Genomic DNA, 27,723 nt, shown 5'->3' with positions numbered 1-27,723 from the left:
CATCCTCTCTTGTGCTGCCTAGGTGTATGAAAGTGATCTGCGTTGGTTCCACCAGGTATTTGCTAGCCACTTAGGTCGCATTTGGCTACTTCTACGGATTGGGTTGGGATATGCAGCTCCGTGCAGTGACTCGGCGTTGTGGGTGGGGAGTAGGATAACGTGTCAAGTACTTCAGTTCGGGGCTTTGGTGCGTTAGTTGCTTACAGAACTGGTCCTATAGAGCCGGGGTACTAGAGTGATACCTGTATGTGTCTGGCAAATTGATAGAGGAAGATATCAAAACATGTGCCATGCCCAGGTGGTAGTGCTAAGTTGGGGTAGGGGGAGGAGAAGAAGAACACAGCGAGTAATTAATTCCACGAGAGTCATTTCTCCCTATCGAGGCTGTCATCATGTACTCTTCCGTGACCTGTCATTCTACGAGCTGGCAGGCCTACCCAGGAACTCCCCTTTCTGCGCTCTGCAGGAAACACCTCTAGGGCATTCCCATATTGGTGTCAAGGCGTGTATGTATCTACATCGATATATTTCGGAGCAACGGCGAAGTTCAGGCCGGCTTATCTTTACTTAAATGCTCATCATGTGGTGGACATGCATGGATGTTTTCAGCGTATGTAGATATGACCTATCCCATACTCCGAATTCAAGGTTGGTCACAATATTTACAACATTCATTTCCAAAAACAAAAAACAGGGCGAGAAAAAGCAGACTTCATCCCAAAGTGGGTTATCAAAAAAGATGAAAACAAAAAAGAAATGACAAGAGTGGGATTTGAACCCACGCCTACAAACGTAGATCAGGAAACTGGAAACAGTTATTGAGTTAAGGTGGACCTTAACCTGACGCCTTAGACCAACTCGGCCATCTTGCCAATTAGATGAAAGGTAGCTAACAAATTGACTACATAAGCATAAGCACTGGATGAGCTAAGAAAAACATGTGAAAATGTCCTGGAACTACGGAGTACTCAAGTCAATGCCCGATGCCGATCCACCTGGCCACCAATTGGCTCGCATTCATCTACGGACTAATGGATCAGACAGACCGAGGTCTTGTCACAAGCAACTATGTACTCCGTACGCAGTCGTGGAGTTTCGGAAGGATCCGATCCTCAGCTCAATGATATCAGAGGAGAGCTCCGGCCCACTGGGCTGAAAGGGCCGATTCACGCAACCGACATCGGATGAATCTGGTGTTGTATGGGATTGCGAAAAAGGCGGGGGACTAAGTCGGTTGTCGGCTTTAGATGGTGCCTGGATCGGAAATTAAATTATTGCCATTGGATTGTGGCCTGCAAGTTCCTGACGTCGGAACTGTGTTCCCGACTTGATTGGATTTGAACTGGAACGGGCCGAGGGTGATGGACATGCGAATAGACTTATCTCTACTGGAAGATATGAATTGGAATGGCCTCTCAGATGGCTAGAAGGATACTAGAGGATAGAATTGAATTGAGAAAAGACTGCAAAATGTGTTCAATGGGTATCGGGTCTGTTCTAAGTCCAGACAAATTATGAAGCTATACGAAATGTTTAATCTAGACTTGACAACGAAACGAAAACATCCGAAAACCACTGCACAGGAGAAGGGTATCTCAAACCTTCTCTAGTGCTTCGCGGTGACGGAATCACCAGTCAGTTTTTCGACTGCTTCCTTGGCCCTGTAAGATGTGTTAGTCCGAGGTTTCATGTGAAGACAACAGATCGATGGGGACCCAAAGTCAGAAGGAAGAAAAACTTACATATCACCAAGGGCAACCATGCAGACGGTCTGCCAGATGCCCAGGCCGATACGAGGGGCCACACCGCGGTAGAGACCGCGGATGCCGTTGTTGTCGTAGATGTAGCGGAAAGTCTTGCCGACAGTCAGGTTCTTGGGGCGGTTGGGGTCAGGAGTCTTGCTCTGCATCTCGACACGAATGACCTCAATAGGCTGGTTCCAGGCGGAGAGACCACCACCAAGACTGGAAGCCAAGATCTTCTCAAAGGCCGACAGCTTAGTGCCCTCTTCCTTGCCGGCAACCTTGCGGATAGCCGACTCAGCCAGACGGGAAAGACCGAAGCGGGAACCCCAGTTGGTAGTCTGGCGAATGGCGACGGCGTTGACACCACGGTTGATACCGCGAATACCCTCCTTGCGGTAGATATCGGTGAAGGTTTGGAAGGTACCGGGGGGCTTCACGCCGGTGGCGGCCATCTTGTGCTTGGTGATCTCGACGGTCTTCATGCAGGTACAGAAACCCATGGTCGCGTAAGCCTGAGCGACACCACCGGCCATACCACCACTGATACCAGAGACGAAGTCACCAGCGCCGAGGGCGCGGGCCTGGTACTCGGCCTCGGAGGCGACGAACAGGAGAACCGCACCCTTGGTAGATGCCTCAATCCAGGCCCACGGAATGAGTCCCTGATAGTCTAAACATCCGATCCCGCAAATTAGCCCGAGGTTACATTGAGACGGCGCTAGGAGACGCAAGTCCGGGGGGGTATATGGAAGGGAGGGGGCTTGTCACTTACAACCGAGGATACCGCCACGGCCCCAGATCCGACCCATAGCGCCCGCGAAGCTGTCGCCCCGGTTTGCGGCCATGGTTGTCTTGATCACCTCCAGCGGCTACAGGGATATCAAGGTCAGCTAGCGATTCCCATGTCACGACACCAGGGGAAAGTCCTACCTGTCCCAACGATGTGACCTCAAACAGATTCAATCCAGCGCCCAGCAAGAGGTTGCTGAACTTGACGGGCTTCTTCTCGAGCTTAGGAGCCGAGGCGGATGGAGTTGCGGTAGACATTCTGGGGGGGATGTTTTGCTGAAAGGGGCCCTGACCAAGGGATGTAGAGGGGCTTCGTGGGTTTAAGAAGGAAGAAGAAAGTTGCTAAATTCGGAGGATAGAGGTCCGGAGTGTAGATGAAGAAAAGGAAAGGAAAAGAGGAGTCCAAATAGTCTTATAAGGGGAAATGGGGAAATCCGCGAGAGCTTGGGTCAGGTAAGCCAAGGTAAGCTGGGGACAAGGTACTTGCTACGTCCGATCCCCACCGATTCCACTCATACTATTGGGTACTCTGTACCTCCCATACCGGAACCATCCATGCTTGAAGGTCCGTTTGTCGGAAGAATCCAGTCCCACGGAGGATAATAGTAATCAAATCATTAATTTATGCTCTTGCTCTTGAGATATAAATACTCTTCTTCTTCCCACCTTTCCTTGCCATTTCACTCTCTTCCTGGTTGTTTTGTAGTATACGCAGTATCCCTGACAACAAGTGGGTCACGATAATCGATGGTTGAGCTGTGGATTCCCAACAACAGGTGTACTGCATTCAACACTGGTAGCTTCCAGACCGTTGGATCGCTACGCCGTACAGTCGATCATTGCGATCGCCTTGGCATAGTCTATTCAGATTGATATGGAGCATGTCGTACGGAGTACTGAGATGTGGTTGGGTTCATTACTCCGTACTTCGTGTGCTTGATTTATTACCCCAGTCAACATTAAATAAAAATACCAATAAAAAATAAAAATAGAACTACAAGTGGAGATAGATCATTTTGACATGGAAGTTCTGTTACAAGGCCCGCTCGAACCGATCAAGTCCCTATCATACATAAAAATAACCAAAGACTCTCTCGGTCAAACAAAGGAAATAATACAAATGTCTAACTCGGGTCCTCACGGGCCCCCAAGGCGATAATTAAAAAAGAGGAAACGGTTGGGACATTAGGCGCTTAAAGCTTAGCACCGACCAGCTTGGCGTAAGCCTCAGTGCTGAAGGACTTGGGGCGCTCAATGGGCATGCCGAGAGCACGGTCGATGATCAGCTGGGGCAGGACACCAATGGCACGGGAAACACCGAAGAGAACGGTGTAGTAGTTAGCCTCGGTGAGACCGTAGTACTGGAGGAGGACACCGGAGTGGGCATCGACGTTGGGGTAGGGGTTCTTGGTCTTTCCGTGCTCGGTCAGAACGCCGGGGGCGATCTTGTAGACCTGGCTGACCAGCTTGAACAGAGGGTCATCGGGAAGCTTGCGGAGGGCGAACTCGCGCTGGGAGACGTAACGGGGGTCAGTCTTGCGGAGGACGGCGTGGCCGTAACCGGGGACGACCTGGCCGTTGTTGAGGGTGGACCAGAGGTAGTCCTTGATGGACTGGTCGCTGATGTCGTTACCGACGGACTGCTTCATCTTGGTGATCCAGTTAAGGACCTCCTGGTTGGCAAGACCGTGGAGGGGACCGGCGAGACCCTGGAGACCGGCGGAGAGGGAGAGCATGGGGGAGCTCAGAGCGGAACCAACCAAGTGGGTGGTGTGGGCGCTGACGTTACCACCCTCGTGGTCGGAGTGGATGGTGAGGTACAGACGCATGAGCTCAACGAAGTCCTTGTTGCCACCGAAACCAAGCTGGTTGGCCAAGTTGAAGGAGTAATCCTTGTCCTTCTGGATGGGGGCGACCTTGCCATCCTTGAACACGTTGCGGTAGATGCGGGAGGCAATGGTGGGGAGCTTGGCGATGAGGTCCATGGAGTCCTCGAAGGTGTAGTTCCAGTACTCCTTCTTGTTCACACCCTTGGCGTAGGCCTTGGCGAAGGCAGACTCGTGCTCGAGAGCGGTCACGGCCAGAGAGAACTGGGCCATGGGGTGGAGAGTGTTGGGGCAGCGGTCGATGAGCTCCTCAATGAACTTGGGGACATCGGAGCGAGCAGCCCACTCGGCGGACAGGTCACGGACCTGCTGCTCGGAGGGGATCTCACCGGTCAACAGAAGCCAGAAGAGACCCTCGGGCAAGGGCTCCTCACCACCGGGGGCCTTGGGCAGAAGCTTCTGGCACTCGGGGATCTAGGGATGGTGAGCCCACGACACTTTTTTTCAAATCTTGCAATGAACGAATGCAACTTACAGTGTAGCCACGGAAACGGATACCCTCCTCAGAGTCGAGGACGGAACCCTATTCAGAGATCGAGGTTAGCTGCGTCATTGACGAGCCGCCAGTTTGAAGATTCTTAGCTTACCTCCCAGACGAGGGACTTGATGCCACGGGCACCACCGTAGGCCTGGTCGAGGGTGACCTCACCAATGACCTTGTTACCGTGCTCCCTAGATTCCACAAAAGGCCACGGTTAGTTTTTGCATTGTGCGGATAGCGGCGGCTGCGGTCACGTACTTGCGGAGCTTCTTGACCTTCTCGATCTCGGCGGGCAGGTTGTCGGCGAAGGTGTCCTTGAGGGACTACATTGAGGAAACCGGGTTAATCTCTGGCCATTGAAGCTTGGGAAGCTCAGCTCGTCATACCTTAGCCTTCGCGGAAGAGTAGCAGCGCGCGCCGTTCAGGGCAGCGGACTGCACCGGCTTCGCGATGGAAGACCGGAGAGCGGAAGTACCAATACGGAGGGAAGAAGCCATTTCGCCAAAAAATAATAATAGATGGGGAGATGGAGAAGGATGGACACAAAAGCCTGGGGAGAAAAAGGAAGGAGAGGAAAGAAATCGGGGAGAAGCTCTTTTGCGGCCCTGGAATTTTCTTTTTTTTCCTTTTGGCCGTATATTACAGCCGGTACGGTAACTCTCCACTTCGGGACGCCGTGGCAGAGCGAAACTGGTAATTTTCCCCCAACGGTACGCCGTACGGAAAAGCACGGGCTCGGCCTGCCGGCAGATCCCCTTCGGCGAGGACATTTCCGCAAATTGCAAGTACAAGTATGTGATCAATCAGTATGAGAATATCATACAGTTCAGAGAATACTATATACTGGGGAGCTCAACAGTCTCACGATTACTACGTACCCTGACATCCAATTTATGCATGTAGTCCGGAGTATATAGCATGTATTGAAATAAGAGCCCTCCGTAATCTTATGCACAAGGTTCCGAATGTCGTGACGGGGGCGGTACTGCAATTACGTCTATTCCCTTTGGGGTAGCTGGCAGTGACGTCGGCAAGTCGTGGTATATCCGTGCCGCCATCCGTCCGATCGCAACCCTCGGCATCCAGGTCTTATCAGATGTTTCCTCTTCAGGGTGCGAGGTCATTGTGCAGCTGATCCCGCCATGACCCCGCGGACAAAGAGTCCTCCGGGGGGTGATGGTCCTTGTCTGTCTATAGGCCAGCTGTTCGTAGATCGGGACGTTCTCTAAAATGGTTCACCGAGGTCGGAAGAAGGCGGCATCCAGGGGCAGTAAGATCACGTTTGACGGAAAAAAGGGATGACATGTCCACGGCTTCCTCGGCCCACCGTTGCCCTGGTGTTTTAAACATTTCCTGTTTATTTTCTAGCTGGAACTGTATACAACATAGGCTTTGCAACCCCGGGATCCACTGCTAGGAACAGTTGACTTGTAGTTATGCGTCTAGGTGGACTTCACTCCGTAATCATCCAAAGACTCGTACTGAGTATACTGCGTAGGGTAATTGGATATCAATCAGATTTGACAATGCAATTGTTGATCCATGTGATTTATGCAATGATACGGATAGTCAATCCTCATATCGATCTCATTCCGTGGACTATTGACATTATAGGTTTATTCTCGTAGTCATGCTTGGATTCTGTATTGTTGGGTTGTTCAATTGGGAATGATGTTCGGATCTACTTACTTCCAGCTGAGAGCGACACTCTGTGGCAGAATGACTACGGTGGTCCATTGATGCCAGTGATGCTGCTCGGTCAAAGAACTGATTATCACGTGATATTTACCTCAACAGGACTAGCGCCAAATCGCAAATTCTGCCTCTTGGTACCCTCGCCCTTTCCCCCTGCTGCCTTCCATCTTCATCCTCTCCCTTATCCCTCATCCCTCATCCCCTTTTCTTTTGACTCACTTCATCAGTCCTCGATATCAGTCTCTCTCTCAGGGACTGCCCAGGATTTGCGTAACCCCTTATCTGGTTTCTTTTCGTTTCCGCCCTGGGATCTCACTGCGAAGAACGCTCTAGGCTGTACATCTTCCGTACTCCCCCCGTACTCTCGTACTCGGCATCGTTCCCTGGACACAATATCGCTAGGCTGTATCCCTCAGCTGTAGGCGGCACTTCTCTGGTCGACAGTGAATGCGCTCGTGGAGTCTGTAGTGAAGAAACCGACACCCGCTTAAAATCCTATTCTTGCCATCCGAGGAGAGATCGCACGATCTTTCACTCGCAGTAAGCCAAGGATCTCTCAGTTGATTCTCCTCAACTGCCCTAAATCTCTGGGATTTATCATCTTCCCTTTCTTGCAAACCTCTCCTCGCGAGTGACGCTATCACGATAGTCCAGCCATGTCTTCCGCAGTAGCTGAACTGGAGAACCTGCTCCAATCCATGCTGGCTTTGAAGCCGCCTGGCGTATCAGGATCCAAGATCGGTGGCATCACATCTCTGTGCACTGCCAACGTGCAGGTACGCTTGTCCCCTTTCGGGTGGATCGCGCCCGTCCCTTTGATCCTGACCCATGTTGTATATGCTAACCATCATCTGCAGAACGAATCAGTGCTTATTCAGAAAATCTACACTCACTTCAAGAAAGCCCCCGGCACACACAAGCTCGGCGTACTCTATGTCGTAGACTCAGTAACTCGACAGTGGGTAGAGGCGGCGCGCAAGTCCGGTCAGACCCCCGGTGGTGATGCGCCTGATGGCACTTTCGCCGCTGGCGTGAAGCGAGTCACAGATCTCTTGCCGGTCTTGATGACAGACATCATCAAGAATGCCCCCCAGGACCAAAAGGTACGTCCATAGAACATCAGTATCACGACAGACCTCACATCGCAACGGTGGCGGGTCGCAACCCCAAGCCATCTGCGATGTCTCCCATAGCCTTGAGGCTGGACATACCCTCACAGTATCACTCGCCTTGAGCCGTAGCTGACATTTCATCTCCCACTTTAGGACAAGATCAAGAAATTGGTCGACATTTGGGAACGCGGTGCCACTTTCCCGGCACCAATGCTAGCCTCGTTCAAAGATAAGATGAATGCGGCTCAGAACGTCGAATCGAACACCCCGGAAGGCTCGCCTGCTCCCAACTCGAACCCATTGGGCATTCCCCAACAGCCGGCCGCCGCTGCCGCTGCCCCGGATACCTCTAGCATTCTGAAAGCTCTGGCGGATATGGCAAAGAACAGCAACACTGCGCCTGCTGCTTCGGCAGCCCCGGCTCCCGCTGCCAATCCCCTGGGTGCATTCGCCCCAGCTGCTCCTGCCGCGGATCCTACCGCTCAGGGTGCGGCTTTGAACCCATACGGCGCCAACCCCGTCGCCAACCCGTACGCGGGCATGGCTGGCATGGCCCAGAACCCTGCCCTTCAGCCGCCAAGCCAGAATGGCACTCCGAACCCAATGGCTGCCGGTAACCCGCTCGCCGCGATGCTTCCTCAGGCCGCTCAGCCCGCTGCACTTGACCCGGCTGCCATGGCCGCTCAACTCCAGGTTCTGCAGATGCTTGCTTCTCAGGGCATCCCTCAGGACCAGTGGGGAACCGCTCTCCAGATTTTCAGCTCGGTCGGCGCTAACGGTATGAACGGCATGCCCCCAATGCCCGGTATGCCCCCGATGCCTGGCTTCCCCCAGATGCAAGGCCAGAATGCCGGTGGATGGGGTCGTCCCGACTCTCAGAACATGGATGATCGAGGACGCGAGTACCCTCGCTCTCCTCCCACTGGATATCGTCGTCGCTCTCGCTCTCCTGGCTGGGATCGCCGTCGTACTGCCTCGCCTCCTCGTCGTCGCGAGAGCCCTGTTTATGGAGAATATCACGGAGATTCTCCCGGTCGTCGTGGCGGTGACCCGCGTGACGCTCGTGGTCGTCGCGGCGATTATCGCCAGCGTAGCCCGCCTGGTGCTCGCGGTGGAGGAAGACGTCGCTCGCCTTCTCCTCCTCGCAACAAGGATCCCAACTTGCCTCCTCCCGGTCCCAAGTTCATTGAGTGGGACTACTCCATTGGTCAGGGCATGATCAAGGTCCTGAGTCGAACCCTGTTTGTTGGTGGTGTCACCTCTTCGGAGTCTCACCTGCGCTCGCTCTTTGGTCAATTTGGAATCGTTCAGACGTGCATCGTCAACGTAGACAAGCGCCACGCTTTCATCAAGATGGTTAGCCGTCAGGACGCTACTCAGGCACGTGATGGAATGGAATCGTACCGCACCGGAGAAATGCAACTCCGAACTCGCTGGGGTGTTGGCTTTGGCCCTCGCGACTGCAGTGACTATCAAACTGGAGTCAGCATTATTCCAGTTGATCGACTGACCGAGGCTGATCGCAAGTGGATGCTCACTGCGGAATATGGTGGTACCGGTGGTCGTCAAATTGAGTCCGGCATGGTTGTCGAAGAGCCGGACATTGAAATTGGTGCTGGTGTATCTTCTAAGGCGATCAGTCGTCGCATCGCAACCGACACTGGCGGCAAGCGGGGTCCCATCTCTACTCGCCAGCCTGGCCCTGGCCCTAACCCAAACCAAGAGGCTCGCTTTGGAGGTCGGCGTGACCGTGACGGATACGGTGCCCCCATGGGTGAACCTGATATGTCCAACATGAATAACCCCGGTGTTGCGCCTGCCGTTCCTGCGTATGGCTTCAACTTCGCCAGTATGCCTATGCTGCCTCCTGGCTTCATGATGGGTCAGGGCATGCCTGGTCAGCCTCCTTCTGGTGGTCAGGGTAACTAAATACGAAAAAAGTTCCTTTGCATCATTTGCGGTTAGGCGTTGGGAGGAGTGATCTGCTTCTTTTCTTCTTCTTTTTTTTCTTCGGGCATCTGGTTTGGCGGGGGAGGTTTTCGTGATTTGAACACTTTCTGCGATCACACATATTCTTATTACTTCTGATTCCAAGGTTAATACGAGCTTTCACGTCGTCCTTTAGGGACCTTGATCAAGCGACATTTACAATGACAATCCATTATCTATTATGACAACCATCCGATTACTACTCCGTACTCTGTCCTTGACCTTCTGACCTGTAGATCTCTCAACTTCCGCAGTAGTCGTAGCAGTAACAATAGCTTTGCATCGTCAAATGGTCGTTGATCATTGGTGTCTACTCATCTACTTGGGTATATCTCACTGGAACCCTAGATTCCAACCCTATTCCACCTCATGATACTTGCTAACATTCAAGCAGTGCGGTCCGGCACAGCCTTTGATGCCTGGAATGACTGCTCAAAGTCGGCAATGATGTCCCCAATATACTCTGTGCCAACCGAGATGCGAATTCCATCCTCAGTCACACCAGAGTCAATGCGCTCTTGCTCCGATAGTTGTTCGTGGGTGGTTGACCATGGATGAATGGCCAGGGTCTTGGAGTCACCAACACTGTGTCGAGTCAGTCACCACTTTAGAGGAAGAAAGTAAGATCGGTGGGATCATACTTGGCAAGGTTTGAAATCAGCTTGAAGTTATCCACGACTTGTGCACCGCTAGCAGCACCACCCTTGATGCCAACCGACAGCACGCCGCCAAAGCCACGCTTCAAATACTTCTTTGCGAGCTCGTGGGATGGATGGGTCCCCAATCCGAGGTATGAGACCCAGCTCACGTTCTCATTCTTCTCCAGCCACTGCGCCAAAGCAAGGGTATTGGTTGCATGTCGCTCGCATCTCAAACTCAGAGTCTCGAGACCAAGGATGAGCTGCTGCGCAGCAAATGGATTCAAGGCGGAACCAACATCACGCAAGATCTCAACACGAACCCGAATGGCAAAAGCAATGGGTCCGAAAGTCTCCCAGAACTTCAAACCATGGTATCCCTCGGATGGCTCAATGAATTGGGGGAAACGAGCACCGTTTTTGCCCCAGTCGAACTTTCCACTGTCAACTACCACACCTCCAATCGTGGTGCCGTGGCCACCGATCCACTTTGTTGCACTGTGGACTACAATGTCGGCGCCGTGATCAATAGGACGAACAAAGTAACCACCCGCACCAAAGGTGTTGTCAACCTAGAAAAAGGTAAGCCTCACTTCTGCATGCTGCGTATGAGTACATACCACAACAGGAACACCCTTCTCATGGGCAACTTTAGCGATGGCTTCGAAATCAGGGACATTGTAACGAGGGTTTCCAATTGACTCAAGATAGACGGCCTTGGTCTTGTCGTCAATTGCAGCCGCAATATCTTCAACCTTATCACCCTGTACAAATTTGGTTGTAATTCCAAGTCGCGGGAACATGACCTTGAATTGGTTGTAGGTTCCACCGTACAAGTTGCTCGTGGAAACAATGTTGTCACCTGCATGCGCGAGGGCCGTAATGGCCATGAATTGAGCGGATTGGCCAGATGATGCGGCAATGGCTGCAACACCGCCCTCTAAGGCCGCAATGCGTTTTTCAAACACGTCCACCGTCGGGTTCATGATGCGGCTGTAGATATTTCCAAACTCCTTGAGACCAAAGAGCCTGGCGCCATGAGCGGAGTCATTAAAGACATAGGAGCTGGTAGCGTAAATTGGAACAGCTCTGGAGTTTGTGGTGCCGTCCGGCTCATGACTTCTCTTGGTTAGGGTTATTCAAAAACATGTGGGAAAGTGAAGTCTCACCCAGCATGAAGCTGTAGAGTATCGAAGTGGAGATTCTCCGCCATATTGTAAATTGTAAATAGATGCGGGGAAGTTCGAGCTAAATGATCGGGTATTAGCACGGTCAGGTGAGCAGCCACTTGAAGCTCCCGCGAAACGTACTTCTGTAGTTATTCACAAAAGATGGAAGGTGTCGAAGAATCCAAAGATGTGAGGTTCAGGTCAATGCGCGGGGAAGGTTTAAGTAGAGAACGACTCGATATGGCGTGATTTTACCCTTTCGGTGCGTACCTCGGACCTGCACAAAGCAAACCGTTCTGTGCTTTACAATTCTAGTTATCCAATTCAACACATTTTCCGAGGTCTTGGTAGTTTTAACCTCTCTAGTGATACTGTGTGTACTCCGTACTCTCTGTGCCAGATCACGGTCTAAACACGCCATGACTAGTCAATAACCTGGTGATTTTTGGCTTAAAATGTGCAGATTGTATGTCGCTAATAAGACAGACTCAGTTAGTACTTATCCTTCGGTGTGTTGGTGTATTAAATTGTACAAAGAAGATGTCGATCTTGTTGATCGCAGTCGCTCGGGCTGTAGTTGGGCTGCAGGTTCCGTACTTCGTATTCGGATAAGATCAGGTAATTTTTTTGACATGCTTATGTAGTCAATTTGTCAGCCGCCTTTCATTAAATTGGCAAGATGGCCGAGTTGGTCTAAGGCGTCAGGTTAAGGTCCACCTTAACTCAATAACTGTTTCCAGTTTCCTGATCTACGTTTGTAGGCGTGGGTTCAAATCCCACTCTTGTCATATCTTTTTGTCTTTTTGTCTTTTTGTCTTTTTGCTCGATGGAAATCCACATCAATGGGAGTGGTCAGACACTGATTTTCTTTTTGGCGAAACGGGGTGGAAGTGTGGGCTGGTAGAATTTTCTCCGTGTGCCGATTTAGGTGACAATGCAAGCAATGCGCCTTCAGGAAGTGCTAGTTACTATACCACCGCAATAAGCACCTGGGCAGGCTCTCTTAGATGTATATTTAAAATGATACTGTGGCTCGGTATACTCAGCCCTGCAAAAAACCATTTCCAATAAGGGGTTTATTCAACGTAGATGCCTTGCTGGTTGGATCTCTTCTAACCACACTGATTATCAGTTTCTAGAGTTGCTTGACCCGCCTATCGACTGATGAAGTCCATCTACTCGTTGATTGAATTGGTGCTATGTAGCCCATGGCCCAGTTACAATCGTGTTTTGCGGCATTGTATGCTAGACAGTATATATCAAAAGCAGGCCCTTGCTCCTAGATGCTGTTGCTCGATCACATTACTCAACGCCAGTTGTTGCACACAATGAACTGGCGACCTGTCGATCAGCTCGGAATGACACGGTCGAAGCAAGCGTAGATCATGGAGAATACCACCGAGGAACTCAGTAAACTATACTTGTCCCCTGGACCGATCGACTTTCGCTGTGGACATCAATCAATGGGCTGCGAAGGATGCGTCTCGGTGTGTTACTACTACCGATGACTGGAGTTGTTTGTTACATTATATATCGATCCAGACACAACAGAACGCAGATGTTTGACATCTTGGGTCTTCTTTTTTTGGCATGTCTTGATCTGCACGCCTGGGTACTCACAAACCACTCGAAATATCTCAAACCAACTCGACCTAATCATACTCGCCCCATGATCATAATTACTATTAGTTCTGCTGCAAAGACAAATATATTACGGATAGAGAATCTTGGAAATAAATTTCTGCATTACATACAACCTTGAAAAAATAGGGTTAGTCTGGACCATGTGACATACCACACTGCACTTCCAACTCCCTTACTTCTTCGGCCTTTCGCATCGCGTTTTGAGCCGCCGAGGGACAACTTCCAGTACATAATGAATGCCAATTCAATTCTCAGTATGGAGATGCAGCAAAAACAAAAAGAGATGACAAGAGTGGGATTTGAACCCACGCCCCTTTCGAGACACGGAGACAGTTGTGAACCATCGGGATCAGGTTGACCTGAACCGTGCGCCTTAGACCAACTCGGCCATCTTGCCAATTGGATGGAAAGGAGCGAGCTTTAGTGCTATATCAGAATAAGCCTGATACAAGATCAATTAAACAATGCTGGTACAACATTCTACGCAATTGCGTCTCCTGCTGATCTCTACCTACAAGATTTTGATTTTGCGTTTTGGCAGTGACCTACCACACTATTCGTTCTGAACGAAAGTTTCATCAGGAAACCCTGGAACTTATTAGTAGATCACAATACCTTCTGACTACGTAGTGCTAGCTTTCAAGGCTACATGCTAAGCATAGCTAGTTTCAATTCTAATTTGATTTATTTAAAGAGCCTACATACCATTGCAAATTTGAACACTTCCTTGGGAGCATTGATTTTAATGAGGACCGCGACGGACTGAGTAATGTTGGTATCTCGTCATCTTCGGGTGGCAACCAGACCTCCGCAAAACAAAACCCATGAATGATGGGCTTTGGGCTTGAGGGTAGAGCCGTTGGGCTTGGGTTGAGCTTTGGAAGTCGGACCCAACCCATAATGGGTTTTGGGCTCTGGGCCCGGATGGGGGCCCATTGATAGGTTTTGCGGAGGCTTAGTGGTAACCAGAGAAGCTCACAATTTGCCGGCATTCACTTCGATGCTGAGTTTAGAGAACTATTTGTGTGTACCATTTTATTGGAGTTTGCGTTTCTGCAATCCGAAGTACACGAAAAGTGGCTGGTGGAACAACGCGAGTGTCATGGTCTCGGTTTTGGGGCGCATTCCAACCACCTAACCGCTGCCCCAGGAGCAAAAGATCATGATTACAAGTCCGGATGCTTGAAGCTGTGTTTGATATGGATGGGTTAATAGAGCTCATCCCATTGAGAAGATATAGGTTACACAGTATAACCCCCGCTTCCAACCCAGTACTTGGGTCGTAGTAACCAGAATCGCACCTAGAGGTCATTATACCCCGGAAGGCCCTGTCTCATCACCTCTCAAACCAAGATAAGAGACTGTAGAGGTAATATCTACCGGGAAATTCCATTGCAAGGGTCATAAAAGATGCCAATCCAAGAATAGAAGCATCTCCCAAGCTCTGGAACAAGGACGACCTAATCCTTGGGGGCCTATACTTGAGGCAGGGTATCTGCTGTGAATGGGAAAGTTGAATGTGCTCATGGATTTCTCCAATTTTGTTTTTCTGCTGATCTCTGGGCTTCTGATGTTACTTTGCGCCGGGAGCCATGGCCAGATGCTCTATCTTGTATGTATCGGCCTCGTATAGATGCCCACTCAGCTACGACAGATCACCATGACTGGCTTTTCTCTCTCTCTTTTTCAAGCTCAGAGAATACACTCTCGTAGTACGAGCCTTGGTTAGCCCACGTCTTATGTATGGTTGAATGGTACATCCAAATATCTTCACAACACCCACTGAAATAAGTTGATATACATGACATTTTCAGCACAAATTAACAAGACCCATAGACTACCCGTGGATAATTTTGCTTCAGATGAAAGCGGGTATTCCACTACAATATACATATGAGGTATTATAGTATCAGCATACTCCGCACAAGGTGTGTAAATCACCAGCTTGCTCAATGGGCACCGTTTTCATAGAGGAGTCAGCATACGAAACCACCTATCTCTACCTAGATCAGTCTATCTCCATTTACTGGAGCGATGCTAGTCAGTGAAACTTTCCTCCGTGAACAAGTAAACGATTTGCCTCAACGGAGCATTGGTAGGCATGGTAATGCCATTGTAAAACCGTGGAACCCGCCAAAGTCAATCTCAACAGTGCTGTGCAGCTAAGATACTTGATACCCAAATATTCCCTGTCTTGTGATGGACCAGAACGTGTTTATCATGATGTTCCCCAGGGTCACTCCCGAGGTCATCTATGGAACTATACAGACGATGGTGTATAGGTAATGGTCCTGCCTTATGTAACCACAGGACAGCTTATTTGTCATCCAATTGGCAAGATGGCCGAGTTGGTCTAAGGCGCACGGTTCAGGTCAACCTGATCCCGATGGTTCACAACTGTCTCCGTGTCTCGAAAGGGGCGTGGGTTCAAATCCCACTCTTGTCATCTCTTTTTGCTTCTTTGTGTTTTGGCATTCGCCCAGCATGCTTATTACTGACATGGTTGGGAATGTAGCCAAGTTTTTGTTCTCGAGGTTGTGGAATGGGGACCTCGAGGATGGGATTCGAGGATGAGATATCCAGAAGAGAGGCATGTATCAAGTCGTGCACATGGTTTGTTGCTTTGGAATTTGTATGTGTCAGTGGGTTGTTTGCACCAATATAGAGTGAGAAAGTGAGAGAGTGCGAGAGTGGGAAACGCTCTGGAAACAAACAAGGATAGGAATTGAAACAGGAACTCGTCTCAATCTGATATCAGCGTGGGAGAAGGAAATGACTCGCAACTCGCTCCCGTTTCCACGCGCAGCAACTTTGACAAAGTGGCAGATTAGGGTGGTTAGAATGGTGGACAAATGAATAGTGAGTATCTAATGAAGACCAATCCAAAGAATAAGGTACAATTGTATTACAGTCAACTACACCCTCAAAAGAACAAAGGAGATATCGGCAATGAATCTAGGCACAAGTGGTCACATCAAATCCAGAATGAAGGAACAAGAAATTTCCCTCTCTACAGTGTAATGTATACAGGGATTTTAAACGGTCAGACCGAGGTCCTCGGCGAAGGGCAGCTGGTGGATGTCACCGACGCTGACAAGGGTGGCCTTGCCAGTCAGGAAGGTGTTGGCAACCTGCAGATAAGTGTTAGCGCGCTGGAACAAAATAGACAGAAGAAGTGGAACTAGGAACATACCTCCTTGACCTGCTGCTCAGTGACGTTCTCAAGAGCCTGGGCAATCTCGTTGATCTGGTAGGGCTTGTTGCCGTGGACGAGGCCAGAGCCGGTAGCCTCGAGACCGGTCTCGAGGGTCTGGACGGACTCCAGAGCGCGGAACTTGGCGAGGGCAACGGCCTTCTTGATCTCCTCGCTGGCGACCTCACCGGCGGCGGCCTTCTTGAGGGCGTCGACGACGTTCTGGCTGGCAGCGGCGATCTGGTCGGCGGCACCGGTCAGGGTGACGGTGAAGAGACCGGCATCGGAGTAAGCGTTGTTCTGGGTGTTAACGCGGAGGTTGTTGAAGCCCTTGGTGGCCTGGGAGAGGAGAGAGAAACCAGGGGTCCACTTGATGGTGGACTCACCGCCGAGAAGAGCAGCGAGAACGGAGGCCTCGGCCTTGTAGCCGGCGGTGCCGAAGGCGCTGGAGCCGGGGAAAGCGATCACAACGGAGTTGCCGGTCTTGGAGGCAATGCGCTGCTCACCACCGTAGTACTTGGAGGCCTGGCTGGGCAGGACGTTGTATTGGCTGGAGGCGTTGCCGGTGGGGGCATCCTTGAAGAACTGGCCAACCCACTTGTTGAGCTCGGCAGAGTTGGGGCCGCTGGCGACAAGAGCGATGTTGGACTTGGCGTAGGCGTTCTGGGCGTACTGAGCCAGGGCGTCTCCGGAGATGTACTTCTCGAAAGGAGAGCTCTGGGAGGGGGTGATGGTGGCACCCAGACCGCGGTGGAAGGCAACACCGTGGGCGGCATCAACAGCGACGGTCTCCGGGTTGGAGTGGACGATCTGCTGCTTGTACTTGAGGAGCTTGCTGACAACCTCGTTCAACTCGTGGTCTGATATCATTAGAGAATACGGGTTAGAAAAAAATGCACAAGCTTAGATGTCGGTGCATCAATCATCGAAAAGGGACCAACTCACCAGCGAACTTAGTCTGGCTAGCGACCTCAGCGAGAAGCTCTGTGAAGTAGGGAAGATCCTTGGAAAGGAACTTGGTGCGGAGGACGACGTTTTCGCGGGAGTGTGTCGAGGAGATCTGACCACCGAGAAGCTCAGTCTCACGGGTGATCCGCAGAGCAGAGCGCTTGAGGGTAGTCTGTTCCAAAAACGCAAGATCAGTATCATAGTATGCAATCGAGAGGGCCCAATTGATGGCAGGGGGCGCGGACCTTGAAAGCGAAACGGTCGAGGGCATCGGCGAAACCAGGGAAGGGCTGGTAACGGGAGCCAGCCTTCGCAACGAGGGCCAGGGTACCGGTAGGACCCTCAACCTCACGGTTGGCAAGCTTCACACCGGAGGCCTCGGAGACATCGTACTGGAAAGCCGGGTTGACCGCAGAGGCCATGGACCGACGGCCGGCGGCGGAGAACGCACGCGGCGCATTTCGGCTGAGAGAAGACCGCGACAGCATCGTCGCCTGTGCCGAAAAGATATGCAAAGGGAAGAAGAAGAGATAACAACCCGAATTGGGTTTGTAAAGGGGGGCAATTGAGGTGGGGAGGGAGGCGGGATGCGGAGAGAGCAGAGGAGAAGAGGCAGTTTGGAGGTCACGAAAAGCTTCAAGATCCCGGGCTCTGTTGATTACTCGGCCTCTGATTGGCTGGAGTGACGAGTCGGACGGAACCGGAGTTACTTTTGTTCGACGTATACAATTGATGGGTGTTTGGTATAGATGCAGGGCTCAATTTGTCTATTTATTCCTGTTGAGAAGATCTTTTTTGTACAATTTGTCTAACGAGTAAATCCCTTCATTGTGTATGCACATGGCCATTGACGATAATCGCATGAAATTCCCTAACGCGGGCATACCCGGATCACCTGACACCCAGATCACGTGAGAGATGCGATAAGCAAAAAAAGAACGTGGAGACCCTCGCATCTCATTATCGGGCGTTTGAATTTTGGTGCAGATCTTCAAGTGCTCCATGCACCGGTGACCTCAATTGCCTGACCAAGGCTGGTGCTTCTATCCGTCCTTTAGCCCACTATGATGTCCCAGGTATGCGACTTGCGCTATGCGACATGCGACATGCCGTATGCGACATACGGATATGCGGTCCGAGAGCTGCGAGGACAAGTGCTGACATGACCTTGCTAGTGCTCTGCGGAGCTCTGTATGCTCTTGATTGAGGATAACTTTGGAGAGCTATTCGCAGTAAGTATCTTCGGCAGACCGTGCAGCTTGCGCGGATCTCCAAGCTCGATGATTCATTGCGACGGTGGGGCACAAGGCTGATCAGTCTACCTTTTTTTTGCAGCGCATCTTCAGTACCCTCCAACGCTATGAAAGATTGACTCTGCCTCGACTCAAGTTCTATGCTCGATTGACCGATCGCCAACTTCATCATGGCCTCTCTGCTATGATCCAACATCACCTCGTCTACCACTTTACTTCCCTCGATGATGGCAACACCTACTACGAGGCTAATCCACAAGCTGCATACTACCTCGTGCGGTCCGGCAAGATTCTGCAGCTTGTAGAATATCGGTTAGGAGCATACGCCGCCCAAGTTCTGCAAACAATCATGTTTCTAGGCCATGCGTCGATCTCCCATCTCGAGACCCTTCCTGAGCTTCAACCCAAACCACCAATCACCAATGGTGTAAATCAAAATGGGGACCACGATGGAGAAAACGGCGAAGAATCTACCGCTGAAAACGGGGAACCCCAAGAGAACGGTCATCACCAAGAGAACGGTGTCACCAACGGCGACCATGCCGTGGATGCAAAGCCCGCGCGCCTTCACCCCACTCTCAAGGGTCTTGCCTCTCATGGATACATCCATAAGGTCCGGGAGGCACATTTCCAAAGTCCTAATGATAATATCCTCGATGCCACGCGGATCATTTCCTCTCGTCCAGATATTAAGCAGATGAAGGGTAAGCAGCAAACGTCTGAGATTGAGGAACGGACGCAGGACATGGTCAAGGAAAGAACCGAAGGGGATTTAAGTCGTGGTCTCATGTTCAACGGCCTCCCTCAAGGACTGAAGAGGAAACGCGGGCCGGCGAACTCCGGGTCTCACGGGGTGACAAATGGTACCAACGGTATCAACGGACACCACGATATTGAAGGCGAAGAAAACGATTGGTCAGATGATGAGGATGGGTTTGATTCAACACCCATGGATGTAAGCTTGATCCTTGATCTTCCCAACCCCGCTGCAACTCACTGACAATACTCTAGTCCAATTTGATTGTGCGCGTCAATTACGAAAAGCTTGATGTTGCACTTCGCAACACGAGGTTCCTGGAGCTTGCTGAGCAAGACGCACCTCGGGCTTCCGCCGAAGTTTATGAATCTTTGCTCCATCGCATTGAATACCAAACAACCCGCTGCCGAGAGGCTTATGAGATCCCTCGCGAGGGCGAAGAGGGCGAGCAATACTCTGCTCCAATCCAATTGAGCGACATCGTTGCGGACGTTGACCCAGAGCTGGACCTGACCGGGTGCATCGGCCCCATGGAACCCTCACTGGGAGCAAACCGAGGAGGGAAACGACCTTTAGATGACGAAACGAATGGTTCGTACGACGATTATGATGATGAAGAGCCGGCAGGGACCCGCGCCTACGAAATTGATCAGCATCTCGGTATCCTTTCACAGCCACCCTTCAACCTTACCACAAAGCACGTTATCGCCGGTCTTCCCACCTGGCGAGTTGCCTTCCGAGGGCTAGCTCGCAAGCTGCGCCACCTAGAGTTAGAACGCATGGTTGAATCTCGGTACGGCGATGTCGCATTACGAGTGATTCACGTCTTGCACGCCAAGGGCAAGCTGGATGAAAAGCGACTGCAGGAGATCAGTTTGCTTCCCTTCAAGGACCTGCGCCAAACACTAGCCAGCATGCAGACGGGTGGCTTTGTCGATCTGCAGGAAGTACCCCGCGATGCGCAGCGACAACCCTCCAAGACCATCTATCTGTGGTACTACGACCCCGATCGAGTGTGCAGCAGCATTCTCGAGGACACCTACAAGGCGATGTCTCGCTGTCTGCAGCGCATCAAGTTTGAGCGCGAGCGCGAGCGAGACTTCCTGGAGAAGACGGAGCGAACCGATGTCAAGGGCCACGAGGAAGAGCTCCTCTCCGAGGCAGAACTCCACCATCTGAAGAAGTGGAGGGCCAAGGAGGGGTTGCTGCTGGCTGAGGTCTCTCGTTTGGATGATATGGTTGCCGTCTTCCGGGACTATTGATCTTATTGATCTTGTAGTGGATATTATGGAGGCTTGGAACGGGTTGCATTTAAATAGGCGCATAAGCGACGAATTCACTGGTTACATGTTTCTGCACGCTGCGAGTGGCCAAACCACGAAATAGATAAGACAACCCTCAGATCAAGTACAATGCATGGAATTTGACTGTATGCCAGGCTATGAGTGTTTCATGCATCTTCCAAGGTTGCAAGGTTGTTGCACCCGACGTCATCTGGTCACATGCTATCCCTTAGGTAGGCAGCAGAGAAATCAAGTCCAACAGTCAAACATCAGAGTCGTATGTGCTGATGTATATAAATAGAGGATTAGGCAGTGATATCTATGTAAACGGTGAGCTACCTCAGTGCCCAGTATAGAGAACATTCAAGGTACGAGTCAACTCCACCCTACGTCAGCCCTAACGCCAAGCCTTCCCATGACGCTGGCGCAACGCCGGTGGCTGCCCAATCCTTGCTTTGAATGGCCTGCTTTTTGAGTATGGCGATGATCTTCATAAATAACTGATGCCCCACAGCAACTCCCATCTGCAGTCGCTGCATTTTGAATCCTCGCCTACTACACCTAACATATACAAACCAGTACACAGTCACGAACCATGGCTATCCCGTGGCTATTCCCCGTTCGCATTGCACAGGCGCTCTTTGGCGTGATCGTGATCGGTCTCACAGGTTATGGTATGTGAGCCTAACACTGTGGCATGGGACCAAACTGACAAAAACACCAGTGGTGTCCACCTACTGGGATTCCTGGGCATGGTCCGACACGGTGAACTTCGTGCTCTTCCTCGGCTGCTGGACGGCGTTTGTGGCCGTGCCTTATCTGGCCCTCTCCCCGATCTTCTTCCCTCGACTGGCGCATCACCTGGTCATTCCGGCGGTGGAGGTGATCACGATGATCTTCTGGTTTGCCGGGTTCATTGCTATCGGCGCGCAGTTACCGCCTCCGCGGTACTGCCACACCTCGGCGTGCAGCTCCCTCCAGGCGGCCACGATCTTTGGGGCATTTGAATGGTGAGAATAAACAATCCTTCTCTGGGAGAGTTGATCTGTGTGAATTTGAGTCGATGGCTGACATTAATTAGGGCGATGTTTGCAGTGACCACATTCTTCGCGGTTCTCGATGTAAAGAACCACCGACGGAGTGGGGAGAGTGCGAAGACTCATTCCAATGCGCATGTTGGAGTGTGAGATGAATAAGATGATGAATATAAGGAATAATGAGAAGTGCCCAGGTGGTTAATATGGAATATAACGAGAAGGAAATGCATATGTCATTGTTATTAGTTTCTATCAGTTCGGCTCTTATCGGCTCCGCAAGCGGCACGTACGCCCTAGTCAATAAGCAGCTTAACTCCTCCTTTGATTGGCTTTGCATATTCTTAGGTTCAAGCTTCATTTAGACCGTCAAGGACTCGACATACTCGTTTCTACTTCGAGTCCTCATGCTACATCCATGCAGGAATGGGAGGTGTTCCCAATAGAGAAGGTATACCAGATGATCTATAGATAACCCCGCCATAGCGTCGCATTGACCGAGTCTTGAAGGGCGTGCATAAGATACAATCGATCTGATTAGTGATTGGAATGACTGATTATACGTCAAGTAACTATCTGAGTCTTTGGGGCGAGAGACTCGCCACCGAAGAAAAAAAGGAAGAAAAGAAAATTCTGTTCCCGCGGGCCCCCACAACGGCTTGGTACCGGAGGCGAATATGAAAGAACTTTATGTTTAGAGATATTAAATATAACCGAAGAATCCAAAAAGTATTCTTCTCTCAGCTAGGAGTACTCGATCTCTTCTCTCCGCATTAGTCGAAAAGAAGGTAGAGTTTGGCCTCGCGTGCTGCTCCACTTTTTCGCGCAGAAAAAAACCCGTCTTCGGAGTCATCCGTGTGGCCTGGCGGCTACTGTGGAGCGCGAACTCTCAGATCCTTTTTCTCCTCTTCTCACTCATATAAGCCCATTCATTCCTGCAGTCTACGGGCAGCAATGGCTGGCGAGAAGAGCAAAATGAGCTCCGAGGCACCTGTCATGCAAGTCGCCCAGCCTGTCGACTATGACTACGACTATGAGAAGCATGGCGCCCAGCGCGAGGCCAACCCGCTGCCAGAGCTCAAGCGCAAGTTGAAGAGTCGACACTTGCAGATGATTGCCATTGGTGAGTGAGAACGGAGAACTGCCAGGCTCTCTTTTTCTCTTCAGAGACCCTTCTTATGAACCTTTTTGTTAACCATCTCTGCGCAGGTGGCACCATAGGAACCGGTCTGTTCATCGGTAGTGGCACAGCAATTGCCCACGGAGGCCCCGTCGGGGCCCTCATCGCCTATATCTTCGTTGGAACCATCGTATACTCCGTTATGACCGCGCTCGGAGAGATCGCAACCTATATCCCCATTCCCGGCGCGTTCACCTCGTACGCCGCTCGTCTGATCGATCCCAGCTTGGGCTTTGCCATGGGTTGGATCTACTGGTTCTCCTGGGCGTCGACCTTTGCGCTGGAGTTGACCGCTACCGGATTGATCATTCAGTATTGGGATCAGGATATCCCAATCGCCATTTTCATCGCCGTCTTCTGGGTATGCATCATCGCATTCAATATGCTGCCGGTAGGATTTTACGGAGAGATGGAATTCTGGTTCTCGAGTATCAAAGTGATTACCGTGATTGGCTTTGGAATTTTCGCCATCTGTGTCAACGCCGGCGTTGGCGATCAAGGATATATTGGATTCCGCTACTGGGTGCACCCGGGACCCTTTGTGCCCTACCTGATCAGTGGCAATGACAACCTGGCCAAGTTTGTTGGATTCTGGTCGACGTTGATTCAGGCCGGTTTCTCCTACCAGGGAACCGAGTTGGTTGGTATTGCGGCCGGTGAGACGGAGAACCCCCGCAAGACCGTCCCCTCTGCCATTCGCAAGACCTTCATCCGTATTGTCTTCTTCTTCATCCTGACAATCTTCTTTATTGGAATTGTCGTGCCTTCCAGTGATCCTGGCCTGCTGGCTAGTGAGGGTAGCGGTGCTAGCGCCCAGAACGCCGACGCCTCTCCCTTCGTGATTGCGGCCAAATTGGCCGGTGTCAAGGCTCTCCCCGGTATCATTAATGCGGTTTTGTTGACCGTGGTGCTCTCCGCGGCCAACTCCAACGTCTACAGTGGCAGTCGTATCTTGGTCGGTCTCGCCCAGGAAGGATTCGCCCCCCGCTGGTTCAAGCAGACCTCCAAGCACGGTGTGCCATACTGGAGTGTCCTCTTCACTGCGGCCTTTGGTCTCCTCGGATTCTTGAACGTGTCCGATGCCGGTTCCACCGTGTTCACCTGGTTACTTCAGATCTCCGGTGTAGCTGGTTTCATTACCTGGTGCTCGCTGAACGCGTGTCACCTCGCCTTCCAGCGTGCGCTCAAGGCCCGCAACATCTCCCGCGATATCTTGCCTTACAAGGCTATGTGGCAGCCGTGGTTCTCGTGGTACGGACTGTTTTTCAACTGTCTGATCATCCTCACTCAGGGATTCACTGCCTTCATCCCCCATTTCCAGGTCAAGGAGTTCTTCATCAACTACCTGAGTTTGATCCTCTTTGTGGTGCTGTACGTGGGTCACAAGGTGATCTACCGTCCCGCCTTTGTCAAGTCTATCGACGCCGACCTGGACACCGGTCGCACTACTGCGGACAACGAGACCTGGGAGACTGTCGAGCCTACCACCTGGTACGGCAAGGCGTGGAAATGGGTCAGCGACTGATGCGCGACTTGAAGTCGCATTGTATAACTCTTTCTTTTTTGCATATATTGTTGTCGGCGTTGGTGCATTTGTACACATATATTACTATAGGCCCTACGCCTATAATATTTACATTCTAGTATTCTACTCAAAAATGAAGATATTCTGAAGCCATTCGGCCATGTGAAAAATTAGTGCATGTGGGTTATGCATATGACGTTGTGTCATAATCTCAACGGTACATCTGTCACAATGGCGATCGCCACTTTGGAGCAGGTACCGCCCGAAACAGCCGAGGTCCCTCACAGCCCTCTCGGCTCATGATAACTTCAATAGGGATTTGTCCAAAAGGGTCGGTCGCTCCGGTCGTTTTCTGCTTCTCCAGTTTTCTCCTCCCCCACACTCTTTGCCCCCTTTAATCTCTACGGATCGCCCGGCCTCTTTTTTTTTCTCTCCTTCTTTCGTACTTCGGTTCACCCAGGTGGTTCTATTTTCAACCGTCGCGATGTTCTTTACACAACCACCGCACCTCGTCAAGGCCGAGGAGCTCAAGCAGGAGCCTCCCAAGGGCACTGCCTACTCCGTTGCTATCCCCGGCACCGAGCAGCCCGGCCGCAGTCGGGTATACCGCGCATGGAATGCACAGAAGGAACTTTTGACCACACTGGACCCCCAGGTATGGCGCGGAGCGCGAGGAGATGGTCGCCTTTGGAATACAAGTTCACTAACCACTGCTGCTAGGTCACCACGGCCCATGACATGTTTGAGTCGACCGCCAATCGCCAACCCAAGAACCACTGCCTCGGATGGCGTCCGTATAACTCCACGACCAAGACCTGGGACCCATACCAGTGGCTTACATATGAGACCGTGCAAAAGAGGCGCGCCGCCTTTGGTGCCGGTCTCGTAGAGCTGCACCAGAAGCACAACTGCCACCGTCCAGGCCAATACGGTGTCGGTCTCTGGGCGCAAAACCGCCCAGAATGGCAGATCACTGGTGAGTGGCATCGCACAGGAAGAAGAGACGGGTTGCTAACGTGAATCTATCTACATAGATCTGGCTTGTATCTCCCAGTCCCTTTACTCCGTCTCCATCTACGATGTCCTGGCCCCGGATGCCACCGAATATATTATCAACCACGCCGAGCTGAACTGCGTCGTCACCTCTCTACCTCATATCCCTACTCTGCTGAAGCTCAAGTCTTCCCTGCCCAACCTGAAGATGATTGTCAGTCTGGACCCGCTCGATGGACCCGAGCAGAACGGCCACTCCAAGCGGGCCCTGCTTGAGTCCATGGCCGCTGGTCTGGATCTTGCAATCTACACGATTGATCAGGTTGAGGAGCTGGGCTTGGCTTCCAAGCGCGGGTACAATGCCCCCTCTGCGTCCGATATTGTGACTATCAACTATACTTCCGGAACAACCGGACCTCCCAAGGGTGTCGTTCTGACACACGGCAATGCCGTGGCTGCCACTTCCTGCGGTCTGACCACTATCGGCCAGGCTCGCGGCGATACCATGTGTTCTTACCTACCATTGGCCCACATCTATGCTCGTCTCGCAGAGCACACTGCCTTCTGGGGTGGTGCCCGAATTGGCTACTTCCACGGCAATATCGTCGAACTTGTCGACGATTTGAAGCTGCTGAAGCCCACCGGTTTCATGTCGGTCCCCCGTCTATATAGCCGATTTGGTACCGCGATCCGTGCTGCCACGGTTGAGCAGCCTGGCTTCAAGGGTGCTTTGTCCCGACACATCGTTGCAGCCAAGATGGCCAACATGAAGAACCCCGACCCCTCCAAGGCAACCATCAAGCACGCCCTGTACGACCGTATCTGGGCTAAGAAGGTTGCTGCCGCTCTCGGTCTGGAGCGCGCCAAGTACATGATTTCCGGTTCTGCGCCTCTGGACCCCACCCTGCACAACTTCCTGCGTGTGGCAACCGGTACCGACGTCGTCCAGGGCTACGGTCTGACCGAGTCATACGCCTCGGCCACCGCTCAGTCGACGCAGGATCTCTCCTCTGGAAACTGTGGACGTCTCGCACCCTGCACCGAGGCCTGCTTGGTCTCTCTGCCTGACATGGAGTACTCCGTCGAGGATAAGCCATTCCCCCGTGGTGAGCTCCTGCTGCGCGGCAACAACATGTTCCGCGAGTACTACAAGAACGACGACGAGACCTCCAAGGCTGTCACCGAGGATGGCTGGTTCCGCACCGGTGACGTCTGCACCGTGGACGCCCAGGGCCGCTTCATCATTATCGACCGCCGCAAGAACGTCCTCAAGCTCGCCCAGGGCGAGTACATCTCCCCAGAGCGTCTGGAGGGTGTCATCCTCTCCGAACTTGGCTACGTCGCCCAGGCCTACGTGCACGGAGACAGCTCCGAGACTTTCTTGGTTGGCATCTTCGGTGTCGCTCCTGACCTCTTCGCCCCCTATGCCAGCAAAGTCCTGGGCAAGACCATTGCCCCGACTGACGTGGAGGGACTCAAGGAGCACTTGAACGATGACAAGCTGCGCCGTGCCGTGCTACGCGATTTGGAACGCGTAGCCAAGAAGCACAAGTTTGCAGGATATGAGCGTGTCCGCAATGTCTCGCTCAAGGTTGATCCTTTCACCGTTGAGAACAACCTCCTTACCCCAACGTACGTTTTTACTCTATCACATCCAGATATCAAGGATATTGCTAACCCAGTCCGACTAGTCTTAAGCTCAAGCGCCCACCTGTCGTCAAGATGTACCGTACCCTTTTGGATCAGCTCTACGGGCAGGCTAACGAGGAGCAATCCGCTCCCCGTGCTAAGTTGTAGTTCTGTAACCTCCTTGGTCCCATTTTTGGTTTCTTTTCTGTTTTATTTCTGGCGAGTCGAGATTGTCCCACGGCTTGTTCTAGCTGTATATAGGAGCTGTGCATACACTGTAGTATATATTAAAGCATTTTTACATATTACGTTTCCTCGACCTACGTATAATGCCTACATGCAGCAAAAACTTCCCTAGGTTTCATACCCAGCCCGCCTACCTAGCAGGCAACCTTCGAACCTTCCGAGGTCGGAAAGCGCTCAACGTATTGTAAGGTTCCTCATCACACTCGTTTCTTTTGCCCTAGTTCTCTTCGAGTCACTCTCATACTCTCATTGTCCACTTCGTATATCTTTCCATATCAAACTAGGCAACGCAAAATGAAGATAAAAAAAATTCAAATACATATTGACCACTACCAAAAATCACACAGCGCTACAACCAAATTGACCATCAAGTATATTCAGGATGAAGTACAAAAACAAAAAGCAAAAAAGATATGACAAGAGTGGGATTTGAACCCACGCCCCTTTCGAGACACGGAGACAGTTGTGAACCATCGGGATCAGGTTGACCTGAACCGTGCGCCTTAGACCAACTCGGCCATCTTGCCAATTGGA

At 51.5% G+C, this 27,723-nt stretch overlaps 10 protein-coding genes across 10 annotated transcripts; 6 read left to right on the top strand and 4 right to left on the bottom strand.

The window, feature by feature from the left end:
* Positions 1 to 1,606: 1,606 nt before the first annotated feature.
* N7506_012091 (putative mitochondrial DNA replication protein (Yhm2)) lies at positions 1,607 to 2,792 on the bottom strand (the record flags this gene model as incomplete). The annotated part of the gene is made up of 4 exons (XM_056961382.1): positions 1,607 to 1,661; positions 1,743 to 2,415; positions 2,518 to 2,614; positions 2,676 to 2,792. The coding sequence occupies 4 exons, from the start codon at positions 2,790 to 2,792 to the stop codon at positions 1,607 to 1,609; spliced, it is 942 nt and encodes a 313-aa protein (XP_056805916.1).
* A 935-nt stretch (positions 2,793 to 3,727) lies between these two features.
* On the bottom strand, positions 3,728 to 5,398 carry cit1 (citrate (Si)-synthase CIT1; the record flags this gene model as incomplete). The annotated part of the gene is made up of 5 exons (XM_056961381.1): positions 3,728 to 4,834; positions 4,896 to 4,943; positions 5,008 to 5,092; positions 5,160 to 5,224; positions 5,288 to 5,398. 5 exons carry the CDS (start codon positions 5,396 to 5,398, stop codon positions 3,728 to 3,730), a joined length of 1,416 nt encoding a protein of 471 aa, XP_056805915.1.
* A 1,854-nt stretch (positions 5,399 to 7,252) lies between these two features.
* On the top strand, positions 7,253 to 9,637 carry N7506_012089 (Nrd1 complex RNA-binding subunit; the record flags this gene model as incomplete). The annotated part of the gene is made up of 3 exons (XM_056961380.1): positions 7,253 to 7,372; positions 7,454 to 7,699; positions 7,862 to 9,637. The coding sequence occupies 3 exons, from the start codon at positions 7,253 to 7,255 to the stop codon at positions 9,635 to 9,637; spliced, it is 2,142 nt and encodes a 713-aa protein (XP_056805914.1).
* Positions 9,638 to 10,083: 446 nt separating this feature from the next.
* On the bottom strand, positions 10,084 to 11,548 carry N7506_012088 (O-acetylhomoserine aminocarboxypropyltransferase/cysteine synthase family protein; the record flags this gene model as incomplete). Its single annotated transcript, XM_056961379.1, has 4 exons — positions 10,084 to 10,282; positions 10,339 to 10,907; positions 10,956 to 11,454; positions 11,505 to 11,548. The coding sequence occupies 4 exons, from the start codon at positions 11,546 to 11,548 to the stop codon at positions 10,084 to 10,086; spliced, it is 1,311 nt and encodes a 436-aa protein (XP_056805913.1).
* Positions 11,549 to 15,371: 3,823 nt separating this feature from the next.
* On the top strand, positions 15,372 to 15,663 carry N7506_012087 (uncharacterized protein; the record flags this gene model as incomplete). Its single annotated transcript, XM_056961378.1, has 2 exons — positions 15,372 to 15,430; positions 15,459 to 15,663. The coding sequence occupies 2 exons, from the start codon at positions 15,372 to 15,374 to the stop codon at positions 15,661 to 15,663; spliced, it is 264 nt and encodes an 87-aa protein (XP_056805912.1).
* A 520-nt stretch (positions 15,664 to 16,183) lies between these two features.
* N7506_012086 (ubiquinol--cytochrome-c reductase subunit 2) lies at positions 16,184 to 17,777 on the bottom strand (the record flags this gene model as incomplete). The annotated part of the gene is made up of 4 exons (XM_056961377.1): positions 16,184 to 16,279; positions 16,342 to 17,201; positions 17,287 to 17,461; positions 17,535 to 17,777. The coding sequence occupies 4 exons, from the start codon at positions 17,775 to 17,777 to the stop codon at positions 16,184 to 16,186; spliced, it is 1,374 nt and encodes a 457-aa protein (XP_056805911.1).
* A 576-nt stretch (positions 17,778 to 18,353) lies between these two features.
* Positions 18,354 to 20,561, top strand: N7506_012085 (uncharacterized protein; the record flags this gene model as incomplete). The annotated part of the gene is made up of 4 exons (XM_056961376.1): positions 18,354 to 18,365; positions 18,465 to 18,521; positions 18,625 to 19,497; positions 19,554 to 20,561. 4 exons carry the CDS (start codon positions 18,354 to 18,356, stop codon positions 20,559 to 20,561), a joined length of 1,950 nt encoding a protein of 649 aa, XP_056805910.1.
* Positions 20,562 to 21,177: 616 nt separating this feature from the next.
* Positions 21,178 to 21,769, top strand: N7506_012084 (MARVEL domain-containing protein; the record flags this gene model as incomplete). The annotated part of the gene is made up of 3 exons (XM_056961375.1): positions 21,178 to 21,256; positions 21,307 to 21,592; positions 21,664 to 21,769. The coding sequence occupies 3 exons, from the start codon at positions 21,178 to 21,180 to the stop codon at positions 21,767 to 21,769; spliced, it is 471 nt and encodes a 156-aa protein (XP_056805909.1).
* Positions 21,770 to 22,570: 801 nt separating this feature from the next.
* On the top strand, positions 22,571 to 24,321 carry N7506_012083 (putative arginine transporter; the record flags this gene model as incomplete). The annotated part of the gene is made up of 2 exons (XM_056961374.1): positions 22,571 to 22,739; positions 22,826 to 24,321. The coding sequence occupies 2 exons, from the start codon at positions 22,571 to 22,573 to the stop codon at positions 24,319 to 24,321; spliced, it is 1,665 nt and encodes a 554-aa protein (XP_056805908.1).
* A 484-nt stretch (positions 24,322 to 24,805) lies between these two features.
* On the top strand, positions 24,806 to 27,111 carry N7506_012082 (putative AMP-binding enzyme; the record flags this gene model as incomplete). Its single annotated transcript, XM_056961373.1, has 4 exons — positions 24,806 to 24,976; positions 25,042 to 25,297; positions 25,356 to 26,946; positions 27,006 to 27,111. The coding sequence occupies 4 exons, from the start codon at positions 24,806 to 24,808 to the stop codon at positions 27,109 to 27,111; spliced, it is 2,124 nt and encodes a 707-aa protein (XP_056805907.1).
* Positions 27,112 to 27,723: the final 612 nt, after the last annotated feature.

The sequence above is a fragment of the Penicillium brevicompactum genome (assembly GCF_028827555.1).
Source record: "Penicillium brevicompactum strain IBT 35665 chromosome Unknown utg000009l_segment0_segment0, whole genome shotgun sequence".
Taxonomy (NCBI): domain Eukaryota; kingdom Fungi; phylum Ascomycota; class Eurotiomycetes; order Eurotiales; family Aspergillaceae; genus Penicillium; species Penicillium brevicompactum.
The sequence above is the reverse complement of the archived record's forward strand: the minus strand, read 5'-3'. Positions and strand labels throughout refer to the sequence as shown.